At 47.0% G+C, this 22322-nt stretch overlaps 1 protein-coding gene across 1 annotated transcript; it reads right to left on the bottom strand.

Annotated features, from left to right (window-relative positions):
• Nucleotides 1–16690: 16690 nt before the first annotated feature.
• On the bottom strand, nucleotides 16691–17281 carry LOC138487550 (zinc finger protein 154-like). The gene has a single exon (XM_069614032.1). The coding sequence runs from the start codon at nucleotides 17279–17281 to the stop codon at nucleotides 16691–16693; it is 591 nt and encodes a 196-aa protein (XP_069470133.1).
• Between the last annotated feature and the right edge of the window lie 5041 nt (nucleotides 17282–22322).

Below are 22322 nucleotides of genomic sequence, written 5' to 3' on the forward strand. Positions count from 1 at the left end.
AGGATTGTTTGCGGCTTCTGCATGGATTAAATCAACTGGGGATCAACCTCTCCTCTCAATGTGAAGGCCTGCTGGAGGCATAGTGCAGAGGTCAATTGATAGAAGCCCCTACGCAAGTTCCTCATTACGGAAGGTAATTGCGATGTAATCTTGGCCACCTTCCCCTGGGGCATGAAAACTCCTAGCTTCCATAGTATCATCTCTCACGGTTGACAAGCAGTGTGTCTGATGGTGTATCCAATCGATACATTTATTGATAAGAATGTCTTTCCCCTCCTGTTTTTCCTGATATTAGCTTTGGTACATTAGTCACGTATACTCCTCCTCCTCTATGGTTATAATCAGAAGGTGTTAATAGGGGTGTATGTCTTTTCTAAACTTGGTATACAATCTCCCCAGGCCCGATAGCCATTCCCCACAACAGTATGAGGTGCATCATCTGAGGTTTTGGGTCCTTTTACCACTTAATTTTTAGGTGGAATATGGCCCATGTTTGGGGATGAATGTCATTTAATATGATTTTCAATGACCTGGAAAATGGGATTCCGTTAGCAGCAGGCATTTGATAAGTCAGCAGTAAATGGGTAGACACAGCGATCCTAGGTGGGGGCCTACCCACAGGTGCATTCATCAAAGTAGTTTGGTTTTCCGGATTTTGCTTGATTATGCCAAACTCTTTTTTTAAATAACCAATAGATTGTCGCAAACATCTAATTTCAGCCAGTAACATACAGCAATTGGAAGAAGCCCCCAATATGTGCTGAACGCGAGGGGTCTGGGACTTTATTTCCATTTTGCTCATCATGGTTCACCATAGGGGTGGCAAAAGTGTTATCTGGATTAGGGTCCGCTATACCAGGTCATCGCTCCTTGACCAAATTACTTAGTGGATCAAACTGATTGGACATTTTGATTCCTTCAGAGATAACAAAATGGACCTGCAAGGAGTCTTCTGCCTCTGATTGGCCAGTTGGTGGTTCATTATTGGACGATTGGTCACTTGAACGACTCTCTCGGCCCTGCTCGGTGCAATGTATCACAACTGGAACATAATTCCAACCCCCCCCCCCACCTGTTTCGTTAGACAGCCCCGGGGTCACAATAGGTTTGCAGTGGAATAATTTTGTCATTTGGTGGTATCTATACGTGGTATTGATTTAGAAAAAGATCATTTTGTTTGGTGGAGCTTCACAGAGTTCTTGCATGTGGTCCGCTTCAGTGCTTCTGACTACTTATCTGAAACAGGGAGGTCTGAAACAGGTGCTCCAGCTGGACCATTAATATTGTCTAAGAGGCCCTCAATCTCATTTATTAATGTGTTTACCTCTGTTAAGAGTGCAACCATGCAGGCCACATTCTTTGATCCATTGACATGTGAAATGTGTGGCATAGCTTGATGCTTCAACATCCTCTTTGAAGTAAAATATAAAGAGTATCGTATTATCGTATGATATGGTACCAAGTCATTGGCACATGCCCGGCTGCCTCAAAGGGCAGCTTTAGTCTGTCTCCCCTATACCACCTCCAAACAACATTCATTTCTGAAATAAAAGCAGATGCACACCATAGGCCAGTCCCACTCAAGTAGATATGGGAAGGATATGATACATTGATTTTACTGCAAATTCACAGATGTATTACAAGTTAAAAGTCACTTGTGATTGATGGAGCAGATCTCTGATCACACCATAAATCTGTAGCTGGGTCAAGACGGCAAGAAAAATAACTATAAAAAACAAATGGTCTTCTGAGTATTTTTACTGTTAGTTGTCCAAAGAGCCTATAGCAAGTGAAGTAAGGTGGCGTAGCAGGGGCTGTATAGAACAAATACAGCCTCACTGGCTTGTAGCCCTTTGCAAAGTGCCATGGACTGCCTCACCCTTGTTTTCAGGCTTTGATAAGGGCTTGATATGCAGTGTCTTTTTGGAGCATGGTGGACTGGACCAACAGAACAGCAAAGTGGCCGCACAGGATCCTTTGGTGGTGGCGGACTGGCTTAACCTTATCCCCCAGTCTTCACCAAGGGCCCGATAGCTAGCATCTTTTGATGCAGGGTGGGCGGCGCCAACAGAACAGAAAAGCAGCAGGACAGAGTCCTGTTGATGTGGCCTGCCTTACCCTGGTCCCCAGGCTTTGCCAAGGGCTCGATAGCCACTGTCTTTTGGAGCAAGGTGGACGGGGCCAACAGAACAGCGATGCAGCAGTACAGGAGGTGGCGGACTGCCACATACGGCCTTGCCCTTGTCCTCAGGCCTTGGCTCGTCTTGGCAACAGCAGTTGGCCATCCTGCTCAGCTATCATACTGGGAATGGTGCATGAACCATGCAGGTTATGAGTAGATATTCTCTGTGGGTGCTTAACCTATGAACTGTTTTATTTAACATGTTTATTATATGCAACAATCACCCAAAGGTATCCTGGCACTGAGTACTTGGACCACATAAGAGTGCAGCAGGGCTGCTTATGCAGGTCTTCCAAGATCCCCAAAAGATCAGATAATGATCAGGAAATGGAAGAGTGGTCGGAAGGGAATTCATCTTTATATCACCTCCAGTCTTCAAATGCAGCACTTGTGGAACTGATAGGAATATACACGTTTCACTTTGAAAAATATCTCTTGATTTTCTGTACAATAAATAACGCACCGTTGTCATGGAAGTCCTTGTCTAACATGCACATGGCTTTTAATTATATGAATGAAGATCCTTGGGGGGCGTGGCTGCAGAGCCCTGAGCTAGGACGTGATCAATGAGGGCTCCCGAGATCCAACAGTGATCCGCACATAATGGGCTTCGGACGCACACCATAAATGGTGACATTGGAACCTCTCCCGTGTGAAGGTACGAGGTACACACTGACCCGTTGTGCGAAGAACACAAAGCCTGCTAAGTGAAGTTCAGAGTAAATAAGTGCAGAGATCTCAGACCGCGAAGGAGGGGGAAAAAATGGCGTAAGCCCGAAGCATTTGTTGAACTCAAAGCCAGAGTGAGCGGCTCCTGGTGAAGCGCAGCGCAGCCTGGCATGGAGGGCATGGAGGGGCGACGTGCTACAAAGTAATCAGACGGTGAATGCGAGCAAGTTCGCATCAGAGGCCCAGACAAATGCGAGCGTTGCGATGCTCGAGATATGACTGTTCGGGTCAGACAGGTTACACGGATACATTGTTGCAGCCGAATAAAGCCGGGGGAGTGCAACACTGTAACCGAAGGCAGGCAGTAAAATAATGAGCTCGAATGTGTGAAGGACATAGCTGCAGATCGGGAGACTGGTTTTGGATACTTCTAGCGCTACGGGTGATGCGGGAACCGAAATCCAAGATGGCTGGCGCTATCTAATTGAACAAAGGCACAACTCCCAGACCAACAACGGAGACGGCGGGGGGCCCCAATCTCAGTGTGAAGGACTGCAGGAGTAGAAGCATCAGTTAAGACACAACACAAAATGAGCCTGCAGAGAAACAGTAGCAGACACTGTCAGGAGCACAACCACACAGCTGGTACTTGGCAGGTCGCAGTGGGGCACCCCAGAGCAAAGCTCACAGCTTATAGTCAGGTGACTTGATGTAAATACATGGACCGCAGCTCGCGCACCTTACAGGGGCAGCACAAGAAGCGATACAGTTATAAGCCTGGCAGAGGGTTGGGCACCCCAGAGACACTGCTGACTGATTACATGAAGCCCACAGAAGGCAAGCTGTTGATGACCAGTAATGTGAAGCCCACATAGGTGTAACCATAATCAGAGCAAGTGAGAAGTCATGTAGAGGGAGGCTGGGACTTCTGGCACAGCCATCCTGGGTGCACAGGGAACAAGAAGCAACGAGATAATATAGTGAGCACGGCCGCTTGAAAGGAATGAGACACACCATGCAGTGCTGGAGTGGTCAGACACACATGACAGGTGGTCCGTGTCACGGATAACTGGATGCCTTAACCAATTATGGTTGAAGAAGAGTGATGGTTCTCATGGCGAGCCTTGCGTGGATAGATGGACATGGGTGTAGCTGAATGAAAACAGGCTGCAAAGAAGGCACCTGGGGTTCCCCTCCCAGCCACACACAAGACTACGAGAAAGGCCTGGGCAATCCAGTAACGGGTGGTGTAAGAATCGTACAGGCCAAGATAGCAGTGCCTGTGCTTGAGCGAGATCACAGGCAGAAGATTGTGATGCTGAAGGATAACACACGCTCGAAATATCAAGGCTCAGGGCAGAGATAACGGAATAGCCTGACACTTACAGAAAAGTCTGTCCCACCCGGCAGTAGACATGGCAGCCAAGGGGGGCAAACCTAGAGTGAAACAACCGACAATGGAAGACTTTGCCAAATCTTCTCCATCAGGAGAAGTAGCGAAATCTAATACATTTGTGGCGAAACGTCCAGCCGATCCTGGCGTCAATAGCGGAGCTGAAGACGTCATGGGAAAGCAAGATTGACATAGCCATAGCTGAATTGCGGACATCGCTGCTGCAGAAAATTGACGCTGTGAGTGTGGACGTCAAGCTGTTGCGACAGGATGCCAGTAAATTGGTGGAGTGCACTGGGGTGTAAGAAAACGAAGTGAAGACCAACACAAATACCTGTGCCACAAATGCAGAGGATGTTGTGACACTGAAATAACAAGTACACAACTTGGAGATTAGAGCAGAGGAAGCAGAAGGCTGGGCGCACAGAAATAATATTCGTATCGTAGGGCTCCCAGAGGTGAGGAAGGCTTGGACCCAACAGACTATGTTGAGACAATGCTATTGCAAGAAATAAGTGGAGGGTCGCTTACCCAAGGATTTCCAGTGGAGAGGGCACACAGAGCCATGGCCAGACGATCATGACCAGGAGCACCTCCCTGCCCGCTTATAGCAAAGAAATTGAACTATAAAGACAGGCAGAACATCCTGGAGTACTTCCGGAAAGGGGGGACCATAAACAGAGGATCAGCGACCGTCACAGCATACCGGGACTATACCTTTTTGGTACAACGCCAACGTTTGAACTATGTGCCCGTGAAGAGGAGGATACGCAAAGCTGGATTTAAATACATGTTACTATGCCCAGCAAAGCTGAAAGTGATACATGACAGGCAGATACACTTTTTTGACACCCCGGAGGAAGCAACAACATGGCTCGACACACAGAATTTGCCCGATTGAAGCAGAGAACCAGATGGAAGCAGAGCGAAGGAATGAAGGAGAGCCCGGCAGGAAAGTAAAATGATATAACAGGGGGGCAGGACGCCCAAATTGATGACATTGATTGGGACTAGACTATAGATTGAAATATGGGGAGCCTGACATATAAGTGCAAGGCCTGCTTTAACTGTAAGCTAATACCGGGAGATACCAAGGGATCGCACTAGCAACCCCAATAGTCAGTTTAGTACGGATACTGGTAGGGCGGTATCCCCCCGCTGAGTACCGAGTATCGGCTAGCCGAAAAAGGGATTGGATGTGGGGTAGCCTGAGATCCAGGGATGGAGCTGGGCAAACCATTGGGGAGCTTGTAAAGGGAGTTTGGGGAAAAGGGAGGAGGGAGGGGGATAATGACCTGGAATGTCAGGGGGCTCAATACTTATTTGAAGAGGAATAAGGTAATGATGTATTTGAAGAGACAGAGAATCGACACTGCTCTACTACAGGAAACTCACTTGACAAAAGAAAAACAGGAAGTGGTGGGGAGGAAATTGAGAGGGACCACCATAGGAGCAACATTTTCAGTGTATGCCAGGGGGGTTATTACGTGGATAGCACCTCATGTCCCCTTTAAGTTGTTACAGTCTACCATAGAGCCAGGTGGGAGGATGGTGCTAATAAAAGGACTAGTGGAAAATAGGGAGCTGAGCATTATTAACACGTATGCCCCGAACCAAGATGCCACCAGCATACTTCAGAACCCTATACTGGAAGATCAGCCCATATATTGGGGGGGGGGCAGTTATATGGGGAGGGGACTTTAATTGTACGTTAGACCCCAGGGTTGACAGATCAGATATGAAGATGGAGAAGCCCACCCCGGTAGCTAAAGCTCTGAAGTCCCTACTAAGTGACATTCGACTAGTAGACATATGGAGGATACACCACCCACAGGATAGGCAATATTCTTACTTCTCGACCCCACAAAACCTGCACACGCGGTTCGTCTACATATTTGCGACACCAGAGCTGACAGGGGAATTAGTGCAGTCGGAATACAAAGCGAGCATTGATTGTGGCATGGCAGTACTTGCCGCCCAGGGCACGGATCCCAACATGGAGACTTAGGGCCAAAGCTCTGAAAGATACAAGGTTTAGAGAGGACCTTAAGAAAGAAATAGTGGAATACTTCAAAAACAATACCGGGAGTGTAGAATCGGCTGGCACGTTATGTGAGGCATTCAAGGTGGTGGTGATGGGGGCTGCAATATCTAAATCCAAAGGTCTACAAGGTGGAATAACATATAGGGAACCAAGCGGCACCTCACTGAGGAGGCCCAACAAGGCCGAAACATGTCTGGGGTTGTTTGTGTTTCTGTGCTGAGGGGACCTGGCCTAGCAGTTTGGGCTGGGCTGCTACCATTGGTGGCAGTACCAGACTGATTTGCATATGTCTGGACTCCTTTTGCAATGGTGCAGACGGGCTAAAAAACAGTGGTGTGGAAGGTTGCCCAGAGCAACGCCAGTGGTACAGATTCATTCAAAACCTTCCACCCATCACTTTTGTGGTCACAGTTTGTCTCACTATGTGAGAGAGGGTATGCCCAGACGTGGGTCCCTTGCTCGCTGCGCCATAGGGAACCAAGCTGCACCTCACTGAGGAGGCCCAACAAGGCCGAAACATGTCTGGGGTTGTTTGTATTTCCGCGCTGAGGGGATCTGGCCTAGCAGTTCGGGCTGGGCTGCTACCATTGGTGGCAGTACCAGACTGATTTGCATATGGCTGGATCCCTGTTGCAATGGTGCAGACGGGCTAAAAAAATGTGGTGTGGAAGGTTGCCCAGAGCAACGCCAGTGGTACAGATTCATTCAAAACCATCACTTTTGTGGCCAAAGTTCACAAACAGCTGTGATGTCATCTGAAAACTCTTTGTGCGGTCCACGTAGAACTTCAGCGCTCTAGCCACATCCAGCAAGTGCAAAGTCCTCTCAGCCAGCGACGAAGGCGATGGGAAGAACACAGGCAACACCAAGGGCTCGTTGAGGTGGAGGTCCGATGGCACCTTGGGCATGAAGGAGGGGTGCGTCCTCAGCACCACCCTCGTCTCGTGAAATGTCAGGTATGGAGGTTTACAGGAGAGGGCCTGGATCTCTCCCACTCGACGTGCGTACATGATGGCCACAAGAAACGCTGTCTTCCACGACAGGAACTTCAACAGTGGCGAAAGCCCCATGAGCCTGGACAGCACTACGTTGAGCTCCCACGCCGGGGCCGCAGCGGGAATGACCGGAACAATCCCTTCATAAACTCCATCACCAGGCGATGGGACCACAGAGATGATCGCCCCGGGGTCCTGGAGAAGGGGGAAATTGCCGCTAGATGGATCTTGATGGAGGCGTGCACCAGCCCCGCCTTGGCCAGCGACAGTAGGTACGGCAGCACTTGAGGGGCCGTAATCCGCAGAGGGTTAATCTTCTGTGCACAGCACCAGACAGAGAACCTCTTCCATTTGTGTCCATAACACTTGAGAGTCGAGGACGCCCTGGCCTTTGCAAGCACCTCCTTGCAGTCCGCCGGGATATCGTACCCTCCAAACTCTAGCGCTACAGGAGCCAGGCCTGCAAGTTCAGCGACGCCGGATCGTGGTGGAGGATGGCACCTCCTTCTCTGACAAGAAGATCTGCGTCCGTTGGTAGTTTGACTGGGGGGGTGCTGACATGTCCAGACGGTCCGGGAACCAGATCTGCCTCGGCCACACCGGTGCAACGAGGATCATCCTGCACCGGGACCGTTTGAGTTGGTTGATGAGTCGCAGCAGCAACGGCAATGGTGGGAATGCATAAAGGAACAGGCCATCCCAGGGGAATGAGAAGGCATCGCCCATGCTCCCCGGCTGGGGAAACCTGCTGGCAAACCTCTGGCACTTGGCGTTCGTCGCTGTCGCGAACAGGTCGATCTGGGGATTGCCTCATCATTGGAAGAGGAGATCCACTTGATCCTGCCGCAGTTCCCACTCATGGCACGAGCGCAGCTCCCTGCTGAGTGAGTAGGCGATGGTGATTTTTTTTTTTTTATTATTTAAAGTGCATTAGCCAAAATGTGACTTTTAACACATTTCACACACAATATATTACGTAAACAATAAAAACAGACATTTGCAGTTTTTAAGTACACATATCTCATAATAAAAGAAATAAAATAAAATAAAATAAAATAAAATGAAATGAGAAAAAAAAAAACTCTAACCAACAAATTTTACAAGAAGAGGATTCAAGTTGTTACTAGCTTCCATTCCTTTAAAACTCTACCCACTTCAATTGATAAAGCCATCTCATTGCCAGACGATAACCTCGCCCAAAAATCATCAGTATTTAAATGGGACTCATTATGAACAAATCTGCCAAAAGAACTGGCCCTGAACCTCCAAGTCCCTGAGCACTTAGAGAGTAAATGCTTAGTAGTCTGAACTTCCATAGTTAAGCATCTATCACATATTGGAGCAGTTCCCCCTTCTTTAACCCTTATAGCAAGTAATTCCAGGGTAGGGAGTAAATTTAAACGAAATCTCAAAAAAGCAGATCAAAACCAAAAACTAGGGGACTTCTTGAGATAAGCCGGGAGGAACGATAGACGCTTGTCTGAAAGTGTCAGGGAGGCTGATCTTTTAGTTCTCCGCATCTCATCAATCGTATAAATCCAATCAACCAGTTTCAATTTTTCTTTCACTTTTAGAGAGTTCTGTAGGAGGGACTCAACATCAGAATCACAGCAAGACAATAGTTCCAAACATGTGAATTCTAGCCTACATAGAAAAACATTTGACCTTGTTCCCGCTCTACATCAGTTTCTTCAAAAAGTGAATTCTTAGGGGGATCAAGAATTGACCTATATAGAGTAAGCCATTTCCAGGCCAGCCATGATCTAAGTGAGGACAGACCTAGCTCATATCGTAGGGAGGCAATCGGAACACAATCAGGGAGTCCCAAAGTACGTTTCCAAATCTTTGATTCAAAAACATCCCAGTCTAGGTCAAAGGCAAGAGGATTATAGTCCATACCATATAGAATTATGGGAACTACCTTCCCGATATAAAATCTTATAAGGGGAATGATGGTAAATCTGCCAAACTTAGAATGGATTTTTTTCATCTGGGCTCCCAATTTGATCAATTTTAAATCCATAGAAGCCATCAAAGTAAACCTAAATGGGAAAGATCTTAATTCAGCTCCCAAATAGGTTAATTCGGAGACAACCTCTACCTGAGAGTAGTCTAACTTACAACTCAAATTCTTCACTATTTTGTTAGGCCTTCTGAATACGAGAATCTTAGATTTTGAGGGATTTATTCTTAATTTATTAATCCTAGCATAAGATTCTAGAGCACTTAGCAGACGCTGCAGCCCCACTTGTGAGTAGTCCAACACTACTATATCATCGGCATATGCTAGCCAATTAATTTTTGCATTACCGATGGAAGGAGATATTAACCCAATATTCTGTAGCCAAGCAGCTAGGTCCGCCATAAAAAGGATGAAAAGCAAGGGAGCTAATAAACAACCTTGGCGAACCCCTCTAGATATCCTGATTTGGTCAGAGAGGAAACCGGACCTACCCAGTCTAACCCGCATATGGTTGTTAGAATGCAACTCTATTAGGATAGAAAGTAAGCCGGCGGGAATATCCCAGGCCGCCAATTTGCCCCATAATAGATTTCTATCAACCATATCAAATGCCTGGGATAAGTCAATCCAGGCTCCAAAGAGAGGAGGGCCTCCCTTGGTGAAAGACTTCGCTGTTAGGCAACTCAAGACTAACCCATTCAGTGATGTCGACAGACCCTTTCTGAATCCAGATTGCTGCTTCAGAATAATTCCCTTAGTTTTTGCCCAGAGATGGTGTTTTTTGTTCCTGCCAGGTGGAAGGGTACCAGAAACATCCCTTTGGTGACGGCCCAATGCCACAGATCCTGGGCCTCCTTGGATAGGGCTGGGGATCTGGTGCCTCCCTGCTTCCGGAGTAGAACATCGTGGTGGTGTTGTCGGTGAAGATCCTCACCACCTTGCCCTTGAGGGATGGAAGGAACGACCTGGGGGCCCAGAACACGGCTCGGAGCTCCAGGACATTGATGTGTAGTGACCTCTCCTCTGGGAGCCAAAGGCCTCTTGCGTGGAGATCTCTGGAGTGAGCCCCCCATCCCTCCAGTCCATTATGGGCCTAATTACGGGTCTGGCAGTATCCTGGTGGTAATACTGCTGGGATTCCACCAGGACAAATAGCATTACCGTTACTCGGTCCGGCACTATTTGCGCTGCATCACGAGAAGCAGGGTAACGGTTGTTGCCCATTTCCCATTGGGTCTGCTGGACCCAATGGAGCTTGGGGCGCTAATAGCACCGAAATTACCCATTACACCACTGCATTTACCTCCAGCTCTGAGCTGGAGTTAGAAGTGGCCATACTCGGGATTGGGCAGACTCTTAAATGCATCAGTAATAGCATTACTGCCGCATTTAAGGGTTGCCACCCAACCCGTGATCAGGCCCTATGTCTTGGGCAGATGATGTGCTGAAGGCGTGTTCTTGCCCCTCTGCTACCACTCATGTTACACTGGGTACATCCTGCTAAATCCATTAAAAACCACAAGTAGATATTAGACATGTGCTGGTTCATGCTGGTTCATGAGTTATATTAATCTAAATTGCGGTAACATACTATAGCTCATCTAACACTACCAACAACCCTACTCTTGACTCCATATTTGCCAATGGACGCAGTGCATGTTGCATGCATTGTAGAAGATACATTGGAGCATTATTTCACCATCACTTGGGGAATGACTTTTCTCCCAACTCACCAAAATCAATCAGCGTTCGTCCAATACTACATTTAGAGGTAATTTCCTCATCTCTCTCAAAATCCAATGATACTTAATTTTTGAGAATTGCCCATCAGCCTAATACTTGGAGGCTCGCTTTGATGTTTGAATCTTAGAGTAAATAATCTCATACATTATATATAATGTGAGGAACCTAAGGGCGTCCACACTTCTTTTCCCCCTGGATCCTCTTTTCAGGTGGCCAGGGAAAGGCCATCGCTTTTGGATCCCAACCCTGGGGATGTATATGCGAGGGAGGATCACCTGGCAGGAGGAGACTTGGAGAGTGGGTAGAGGACGTCCTTACGTGAGACATGGAACCCCCATTTCCCTTTCACCATGAACCCTCATCCCTCAAGCCTTCACAGGCTTTTGTCAGCCCTTTCCCTGTGATTCCCCTAAAGTATTCCCCAAATTGCATCAATATGTTACTGCGACGAAGAAGAGGAGGACTAGACCAACACATCCCCATTTCATGAAAGCAAACAATTATCAGTATGCAGTCTCTCCATCGAAAATGTTTCCAACAAAACTTTTCCATCGAAACTTATCCAACAAAAACATTTGCATTTAATGCATATTTGTGTGGGGTAAATGGTTAATTTAGTTTGGGGTGGGTTTCTAAGGGTAGAAAACAGGGTGTTTGGTGGGGGACCCCCCAAAAAAAAAATACTAAAAAATGCATTCAATGCACATTTTTTCATTGGATACGTTTTGATGCATTTTAATTTTGTATGGAAAGTTTTCGATGGAAAGACATGTAACCGTGACTGATCAGCCCCAACCAAGTGCTGGGATGAGGAGGTGGACAACAAGAGCAAGGCATGACTACTGCTTTTCTGGTCAGCTGTCTTGTTCTTTTTGTAATGAAAATGGAGGCCAGAGCTTTAAAAGCTGAAAGCCTCGACCAAATGGAGTCAGCTGTGGGAGCACAGTCAGCTGTGGGAGCACAGTCAGCTGTGTGCAGGGAGACCTCTCCGATGTTGCGGCGTGGCAGGAGGAGCGCTGGAGACCCGGGAAGCAGTGCAGAGTGTATGCAGTGGGAAGCTGGAGGCCGGTGGCAAGCCATGAGACGGAGGCTAGCAGAACTAAGGCAAGCAGTCTCATGTATCCCGCTCCGCGGTGGAAGCACTTCTGGGTGTGCACGAACCACAAGAAGACCGCTGGGAGAAAGCGTGAGTGACCGCATGGAGAAAAAGGAACCCATGATGGCAGAAGGACTTGCAAGGAGTCGTAAGACAGATCAGTGAGTGAAACCAGAAATGAGGAACACTGGGCTGGCAGGCGGTGATAGAAATTAAATGAAAGCAAGGCATTTTGAATACCGAATGAAATAGAAGCAACTTAAAACAGATGAAAAATATTTTGGAATACTGAACAAAATGAAAGCAAGGCATTGTGAATACCGAATGAATTGAAACAAGTTGGAAACACTCTGGCATCTTGGAAGGAGTGGAAGAAAGATTATGAACTTTACTGAAAAGAACATTGTGAAATGCATAGAATGAATGAACTGCATTAACTGGAGTAAGTGCTGGCAAAGCCCAGAGAGCACACAGAGGTAAATGCAAGATATGAGGCACCCAACACGGGTCAGCGTCAAGATAGAACTGTATACTGTAAGGAAACAAGCATTGACAAAAGCCAAGGAAACATAAGAAGGTGTAATGAGTGTCAGCTAGTTAAACCAGCCACCATACAGTGTCAGGAAAGTGTGATAAGTGTTACTGAGGCAAACCTCACTGCTGCGGGGAAGCAGTGGACTAGTGTCCAAGGAGAAGCAGTCAAGTAAGGCTACCGGCTGCGTGACCTGTAATGGGTGGACCATGTGGTCGGGTGCCCCTGAATGGATAATCCGTTGAAACCACCTATAAAGAAGCTTGTGTGGTGCAAAGACCTTGTTGTGATATTTATGTCCAGTGCGGGTTTTGAAAGCTGGAAGATATGAACTCTTGTCGAAGGGAGCCCCTGTATTTGATGAATTGCTTTGAACGTGGGGAAGGGGAGCTGGTTACAAGCCAAAGAGCTAGAAGAAGCTTTGAACCTTACTTTGAACACCATTCCTTTGGACGCTGACATCCCTACACTTTGTATTCTGTTAGTTGTGAGGGCAGGTATAGGTTTTGGACATGGACAGACTTTTGAGTTGGACTTCCTGACATCCTTACTTTTCTTTAGGTAGGGAAATCCCACCTTAGCATAGGGCAAGTTAGGCATTCATCCACCGTGCCTTTTAAGTTAAATAAAACTTTGTCGAGAAAACTTGATCCTGTTGTCTGTGTCTGACTCATGATGACTTTACAATAACTAGAATATGTTACAATTAGTAATATTAACCAAATACTGTTCCAGCACCTACACACTACAACAAAGACAGACAACTAAGACAAATACGTGTTTCACACAGTGGTTTTTGATAAGGAACTACAACATGTGTTCCCAAGGCCAAGACAAGACAAAAAAGAAAAGAAAAAGAAAAGATACAAAAATAATTCAGAGAAGATGCTTGGAACTCACTACATATTCACATATTGTATCAAAGAAGTTTAGATGAACTCTCTGACCTGCACAAACAACATAATCCTATGAGATGGGTCTTATTAGCAATACAATGCAAAGAGATTTATCCAAAGGCTGTAGACAAACATACCCAAACATGGAGAATAGCTATGATCTGGGCCCCAGATAAGAGTCTGTAGTTGGAGTAGATTAGTCATTTTTTGTAAAGTTGGGCGTTAATAGGAATTTCCATTCCTGAAGAATTATTTGTTTGCACACAAGAACGCATATATTTTAACCTTAGAAATTATAACATTTTGTATTTGGTTCTATGGAAGCTAAAATATGTATTTTTACATAAATATTTATCTTCAGATTTGGAAGGAATAATATTACAGCATGTTCCTGCGGTGCTGCTCTGCTGGTACCCCTGATCTGTGTGGGTGAAAGCAGGGAGCGGGCTCCTGTGTGTTGGAAGTATTTGGAAGTAATCATATTACATCTTCCTGTAGTGCTGCTCTGCTGGTACCCCTGATCTGTGTGGGTGGAAGCAGTCAGCAGGGTCCTGTGTGTTGGGAGTATTTGGAAGGAATAATATTACAGCATATTCCTGTGGTGCTGCTCTGCTGGTACCCTGATCTGTGTTGGTGGAAGCAGGGAGCAGGCTCCTGTGTGTTGGGAGTATTTGGAAGGAATAATATTACAGCATCCCCCTGTGGTGCTGCTCTGCTGGTACCCCTGATCTCTGTGGGTGGAAGCAGGGAGCAGGCTCCTGTGTGCTGGGAGTATTTCGAATGAATAATATTACAGCATCTTCCTGTGGTGCTTCTCTGCTTGTACCCCTGGTCTGTGTGGGTGGAAGCAGGGAGCAGGCTCCTGTGTGTTGGGAGTATTTGGAAGTAATAATATTACAGCATCCCCCTGTGGTGCTGCTCTGCTGGTACCCCTGATCTCTGTGGGTGGAAGCAGGGAGCAGGCTCCTGTGTGCTGGGAGTATTTCGAAGGAATAATATTACAGCATCTTCCTGTGGTACTGCTCTGCTGGTACCCCTGATCTGTGTGGGTGGAAGCAGGCAGCAGGCTCCTGTGTGCTGGGAGTATTTGGAAGGAATAATATAACAGCATCTTCCTGCTGTGCTGCCCTTCTGGTACCCCTGATCTGTGAGGGTGGACGCAGGGAGCAGGCTCCTGTGTGCTGGGAGTATTTGGAAGGAATAATATTACAGCATCTCCCTGTGGTACTTCTCTGCTGGTACCCCTGATCTCTGTGGGTGGAAGCAGGGAGCAGGCTCCTGTGTGCTGGGAGTATTTCAAAGGAATAATATTACAGCATCTTCCTGTGGTACTGCTCTGCTGGTACCCCTTATCTGTGTGGGTGGAAGCAGGCAGCAGGCTCCTGTGTGCTGGGAGTATTTGGAAGGAATAATATAACAGCATCTTCCTGCTGTGCTGCCCTGCTGGTACTCCTGATCTGTGTGGGTGGAAGCAGGGAGCAGGCTCCTGTGTGCTGGGAGTATTTGGAAGGAATACTATTACAGCATCATCCCGTGGTACTGCTCTGCTGGTACCCCTGGTCTGTGTGGGTGAAAGCAGAGAGCGGGCTCCTGTGTGCTGGGAGTATTTGGAAGGAATAATATTGCAGAATCTTCCTGTGGTGCTTCTCTGCTGGTACCCCTGGTCTGTGTGGGTGGAAGCAGGGAGCAGGCTCCTGTGTGCTGGGAGTATTTCGAAGGAATAATATTACAGCATCTTCCTGTGGTACTGCTCTGCTGGTACCCCTGATCTGTGTGGGTGGAAGCAGGCAGCAGGCTCCTGTGTGCTGGGAGTATTTGGAAGGAATAATATAACAGCATCTTCCTGCTGTGCTGCCCTGCTGGTACCCCTGATCTGTGTGGGTGGAAGCAGGCAGCAGGCTCCTGTGTGCTGGGAGTATTTGGAAGGAATAATATAACAGCATCTTCCTGCTGTGCTGCCCTGCTGGTACTCCTGATCTGTGTGGGTGGAAGCAGGGAGCAGGCTCCTGTGTGCTGGGAGTATTTCAAAGGAATAATATTACAGCATCTTCCTGTGGTACTGCTCTGCTGGTACCCCTTATCTGTGTGGGTGGAAGCAGGCAGCAGGCTCCTGTGTGCTGGGAGTATTTGGAAGGAATACTATTACAGCATCATCCCGTGGTACTGCTCTGCTGGTACCCCTGGTCTGTGTGGGTGAAAGCAGAGAGCGGGCTCCTGTGTGCTGGGAGTATTTGGAAGGAATAATATTGCAGAATCTTCCTGCGGTGCTGCTCTGCTGGTACCCCTGATCTGTGTGGGTGGAAGCAGGCAGCAGGCTCCTATGTGTTGGGAGTATTTCGAAGGAATACTATTACAGCATCTTCCTGCGGTGCTGCTCTGCTGGTACCCCTGATCTGTGTGGGTGGAAGCAGGGAGCAGGCTCCTGTGTGTTGGGAGTATTTCGAAGGAATAATATTACAGCATCTTCCTGCGGTGCTGCTCTGCTGGTACCCCTGATCTGTGTGGGTGGAAGCAAGCAGCAGGCTCCTGTGTGCTGGGAGTATTTGGAAGGAATAATATAACAGCATCTTCCTGCTGTGCTGCCCTGCTGGTACCCCTGATCTGTGAGGGTGGATGCAGGGAGCAGGCTTCTGTGTGATAGGAATATTTGGTAGGAATAATATTACAGCATGTTCCTGCGGTGCTGCTCTGCTGGTACCCCTGATCTCTGTGGGTGGAAGCAGGGAGCAGGCTCCTGTGTGCTGGGAGTATTTGGAAGGAATACTATTACAGCATCTCCCCTGCACAGAACCTCTGATGGATATAGGGGGTCATTCCGAGTTGGGTGGTAAGGGGTTAACAGCGCCGGTAATGGTGCCGGCCCTGTGAACCCCTTACTGCCCTATTACGAGCCTGCTCGCGGGACCCGCAAAGGGCGCTTGGTAAAATCAGGTGCCCTTAGCGGGTCCCGCTAGCACACCAGGGAGCTAACAACGGGCACCTTATTAACAGGCCCGTTGTTAGCTCCCTCTCCATTCCCATCGAACCCTATCGGGGCTCAAATGGGAATGGGGATGGGTTCCCTGAATGGGGAAATACCGGGTCCTCCAAGGTTGGAATGGCCCAGTATTTCCCCATTCGGGGAAACCGCACCCGGTATGCAGTATGGGGGTAGCCATGGTGCTAATAGCACCATGGCTACCTCCAACCTCGGAATGACCCCCCTATAGTTGATATTTTAGTGAAGCTGTTTTCACACTCCGAGCACTGGTATGGTCTCTCCATAGTATGGATCATCTGATGCTGATGCTGGCTTGACCTTTGTGTGAAGCTGTTTTCACACTCCGAGCACTGGTATGGTCTCTCCATAGTATGGATCATCTGATGCTGATGCTGGCTTGACCTTTGTGTGAAGCTGTTTTCACATTCCGAGCACTGGTATGGTCTCTCCATAGTATGGATCATCTGATGCTGATGCTGGCTTGACCTTTGTGTGAAGCTGTTTTCACATTCCGAGCACTGGTATGGTCTCTCCATAGTATGGATCATCTGATGCTGATGCAGGCTTGACCTTTGTGTGAAGCTGTTTTCACACTCCGAGCACTGGTATGGTCTCTCCATAGTATGGATCATCTGATGCTGATGCTGGCTTGACCTTTGTGTGAAGCTGTTTTCACATTCCGAGCACTGGTATGGTCTCTCCATAGTATGGATCATCTGATGCTGATGCAGGCTTGAACTTTGTGTGAAGCTGTTTTCACACTCCGAGCACTGGTATGGTCTCTCCATAGTATGGATCATCTGATGCTGATGCTGGCTTGACCTTTGTGTGAAGCTGTTTTCACACTCCGAGCATTATATGGTCTCTCCATAGTATGGATTCTCTGATGCTTGTACAGTCTCGAGCTACTAGTGAAGCTGTTTTCACACTCTGAGCACTGGTATGGTCTCTCCATAGTATGGATCATCTGATGCTGATGCTGGCTTGACCTTTGTGTGAAGCTTGCCTCACATTCCGAGCACTGGTATGGTCGTAACCCAGTATGGCTCTTCTGATTCTGGTACAGATGTGAGCTCTGAATGAAGGTTTTCTCACACTCCATGCACTCGAATGGTCTTTCTCCTGGGTGGGTCGTCTGATGCCTTCTCAGGTATGATGCCCACTTAAAGTGCTTATTACATTCTCGGCACTCTTAGGTCTTCTCCCCGGCATGGATGCTCTGATGGCAGCTTATTCTCTGTTGAAAGAAGCAGAGGTCCCATGTATTATTTCATGCCACCGTGGAGCCAAAAAACCAATAGACCTAGTGGACGCTGTTCATTCTCGTTTTATTCCCCACTCACACATTTGCTGGGTGATCCTGAGTGAAGACATTTGAGCCTTACCTTAGGCCAACTTTAGGAGTGAAACGCAGGAGCTTGACAACTCAGCATAGTCCATTCCTCAATTAATATAACAATATAAACCCTTCTGAGCCTTCACCAATCACGAGAGTGAAGTGGCAAAATATATTAGCATGGAGAATACTACTTGGATTTACATGTACACTATTGAGCTCCAATACAGTACAATGTGCCTCCTCAGCCCATACATGCATAGCTAAGGCCTGGATATGAATTTCACATTCACTATTTTATACTTTTTTTAATATAGGAAATTCATTGGCAAAATATTGAATTATATGATATAATATGATACAACATTTATAATGTGCCTGTACACAAGTGTTTCTAGGTGTGACAAGACAAGGGAGGGAAGACAAAGGGAGGACAAAACAAATGATATTATAGGGCTTGCGTCATTCAGATTGTGCAAGTGCAGGGGGAGAGGGAGAGGAGAAGGGCCAAGGGGTGGGATGGGGGAAGAGCAATCAGGGCAGCATTGCTCTAAGTAAGTGCAGCCAGGGCAGCATGGCTATGAGTAAGTGCAAATAGGCAGGGGACTGTAGGCTTACAGGTACAGCCCCAAGTGTGCTGCAGGCCCGGAGGCAGTGCAGGGGCTACTGGCCGTGGAGGAGCCTGGTGCCCATTGAGATTCGGAGGGTAGCCAGGAACCAGTCAGCGCAGCATACAGGTAGGTCAGCAGGGGAAAGAAAGAGAGAAAGCAGAAGCAGCAGATAGGAAGGTCTTGAGCTGCTTCCGGAACCTGAAGTGGTCCGGCTCAAGGTTGAGAGGGACAGGGAGGCCATTCCAGAGGGAGGCACTGGCAGAGGAGAGAGGTCTACCCCCCACTCTCTGCCTGGAGAAGCGTCTGACCCTCAGAGAGTTGGGGGTGGCATAGCAAAGGTCTCGAGAAGGAAGGTGTTTAGGAAGAGAGAGCTGGTTGTAGTGCAGGCCCTGGCCCCAGAAAGCCTTGTGGACGATGCAAAGGGTCTTGAACTTTATCCTTGCAGACACTGGGAGTCAGTGGAGGTGTTTCAGGGCTGGGGAGATACGATCCCTGAGCTTGAGGCCAAGGACAAGTCTTGCAGTCCTGTTCTGGATTAGTTGCAGAGGGCGGAGATTAGAGGAAGGCAGCTTGAGAAAGAGGCTGTTGCAGTAGTCCAGCCTAGAGAGAACCAGGGATCTGGAGACAGTGAGATTCTAGGGGAAAGTGAGAAAAGCAAAAATACCTCTGAGGAGGTACAGCTGGGTTGCTATCAACTAGGGGATACATCCAATGTGTAACATTGTTACACCCTGTGAAGGAGTGAAGATGCGGGCGGGCTTCAAGACTGCATGATATTCAGTGAAATGGGAGAGAGTTCTGAGTGAATGCTCCATGGGAGTCAGATGGTGCGTGGGAGCTGGATGTGATGGTGTGACCAATGGATGTTCATCCTAATGTCGGCTCCTGAACCTGTAACTGGAACAAGTACCTGAGCAGCCTGTTATTTGTGCACAGCCAGGCCTCTACATGTGATGAAGAGCTTCAAAAGAACCCATTACTGAAGCCTACGCTGTGTGAGGGCATGGCCAGCGAAATCTATCACCCCTGGTCTGAGTTCCACCACCACCAAGAACCATCAAAAAAAACCATCCAGCTCCCATGGAGCACGGGGCAAAGGCTATATGTCACAGTATACACTGTAGATTGGGGAGAGTCCTGAGGCAATGCTAGCATATAACAGAAACAGGGTGCATAACAAGCTGATCGAGTTGAAACAGGTATTCACTGGAACTGCAGGGGCAGAAGCTGGCTGTAAGCAAAGAATACAATAGAAAGCAAAGACAAGCAAATATACTGGGCAACATGGATTGATCAGAACAAAGGGTGTACTGGAATATGATAAGGGGTCTCCATGGATTAAGAAAAGCCCTTGGAATTGGTACCCGCAGATGAATCTTAACAACGGTCATACAGCAGCGTCATGAGTTAGGTGCGCCAATGAAACTGTTGTACTCAGTGCAAGGATAAAACTGGAGATCATAAACTGAGGCAGGTAAGACTTTAACGGAATAAGCAAAGGCAACAGAAGTCTTTCCCTTATCTGATTTGCACAGAGACCTACCCAGGGGTCACAATGTAAACAGATTCAAAGCGGAGGCACAACAGTGGACCAAGATGTAATACAGGTATAAATAAACGTTGAAAGAAATAACCAGGTAAAGGACAGGATAGAGAAACAAAGTACAAAGCAGAGACTGGTATATCAGAATACACAAGGGAAAGGACTAAGGCAAGATAGGTTGCTGCCAACAAAGCGAATACAAGGGATTCAGGAAACTCAGAGTACTTAAGAACAGGCACTAGAACAATGGACTGAAGTTGGGAAATTTTGCAGGCCAGGGACAAACAGGAAACCTTCTAAAGGTTGGGATTGCAGAAAACAAGAGATAAAGCGGCTAGGCAGAAACAGGACAAGTCTGTGAAGCACGAAGGCTTCCAGAAAACAGGGTGTTTACGGAAAGTCAGAAAGGCAGAAAAGATATCAGCAAAGAACTGAATGTCTTTAACAACAAAACAAGGTTTTCAGAAGTCAAATGCGGGAAATAAAGGAACGTTTCAAAAACAGGCAGACTGCCAAAGCAGACTGGAAAGGGTCCTGCAAGCAGCAACAGCAAACAGGATTCAAAAGCCAGAATGAGGATGTTCAGGAAAGGTCAAAAACCGGTAACAGGAGCAAGCAAGAACTCCCAGTGAAGGTAGATGACCGACAACTGCTTCTGTCCAAAGTGTGGTTATTAAGGCTCTCCCACTCCCAGCCAACAGGCCAACAGGGTGGAGATGATTGCAGTCTCAGGCAGCTGTGTTCAAGTAATCCCAGCCCTGCCTTCAGTAGCCTGCAGCAGTGGTTTCTTTTTTATTTCTTTTTTTATTTACTTGTTTATAATCTTAAAAAAAAAAGATTTTTACAAGGAAGTGTTTTGTTTTGTACATTGCCTTAGTAACAGCAGTAGCGTAGGATAGAGAAAAAGAAGAGGTTGGAAATAAAATTGCATTTGAAAGTAAAATTGAATTAACAATATCGTGTTCTCACAGAACAGAGACAGCCAAATGATAATAGTTCCTCCAAGATTTTGCGATTAATTAGGGTAAACAGGGTGTAGTAAAGGAGGGTGGACACTTAAGTGGACGGTAGAGAAATTCGACACATTGGCTGTAAGCATTTTCATAGTTGCTTCAAACATTTTCAATGCCGCTATAGTGTATCTGGATGCCTCCCCTGCTATCAAGCGGCACCACCAGGTTTCTTTTTCTCTAATCGTAGCGCCCCAAATAGTGGAATTAGATAAGCATTCCGGAGGTGATAGTCTTTTGGCAGTTTATTAACAAATGCTTTATCGTTTCTGGTTCCGTTTCAGCTTCACATAGTCTGCATTTGTTTGACTTTAAAGTGCGCGAATTGCGCTGATTTCTTGTGTGGAAACTAGATTCAAACGCATTCTCATAAATGTTCTCTGCAGAGCTTTGTTCGGGAATTTAGAGCAATATGCTACTGGTACTTTCAATTTGTTGGTAGTTGGTGGTAGATGTTTCAGCAACTTGTTCGCAGTTACTTTTTTGCAGGTTGCTATCCAATCGCTGAACCCCAGTTTTGTTCTTATTCCTTCTGGGTTTGTAATCAAATCTTCTTGAGAGCAGGTGATTTCTTTCAGCTTAATGTCCAAGGTTTGCTTCCATTGATTAAGCGCTTTTGATCTCCACTCTGAAGTTCATTTCGGATAATTTTGTTAATAGGCAGGTTATTGGAGCTTAAGAATTTCTGTAGCAATTGCATTTGGCGTTGTTCCACCAGAGCTCCCAATTACTGCAGACCCAGTTCTCGCCTAATCGCTGCCATTTGGGTAGATTTCAGAAGACCCAGGACTGATTTCCATATGTAACCTTCAGAGTGATGGTGGAATGTTTAGAGCTGTGTCCATCCCTTAGGTAAGTGCGGAGACCACTTTAGATTTGTAAAAGAGGACTGCTGGTGATAATGAGAATTTGCGATATCTTCTGTCAATGAGTCTAGTTTGACTGGTCAGGGATTTTGTTTTACTCCAAAGTGCTTGTATCATTGCTTTCTCATTGTTTGTTGAGTCGACCATTATTCCTAAGTATTTAAAGTCTGTTACTAGTTCTATTTTCGTGGTTTCTAATTAAGGGCTCTCCAGCTCTCTGCAGCCAAATCTGCAGTAGCTTGGAACAGGTGAAGGCAATCACGGCCTCTCCAGTTCTTAGTAGCTTTCTGCAAACAAGGGTACTTAGTATGCCTCATCCAGCCCTCTGCCGTTTGGACAGCATACATGTACCAGAATGCATCTGCTGGTTTAAACCAAAACCCTGAATGGAACATGAAGTTAGATTGGTCCAACACTGTCACAGTAAAACAAGTAAATGAATGCAGAGGCAGTTTGCAGGTTT

The sequence above is a fragment of the Ambystoma mexicanum genome, chromosome 9 (assembly GCF_040938575.1).
Source record: "Ambystoma mexicanum isolate Mex_15411 chromosome 9, UKY_AmexF1_1, whole genome shotgun sequence".
Taxonomy (NCBI): Eukaryota; Metazoa; Chordata; class Amphibia; order Caudata; family Ambystomatidae; genus Ambystoma; species Ambystoma mexicanum.

Excerpts from the sequence above, each read along its gene's own strand:
- LOC138487550 (XM_069614032.1), bottom strand. The coding sequence starts at position 17,281 with ATGGAGAGACCATACCAGTGCTCGGAGTGTGAAAACAGCTTCACACAA.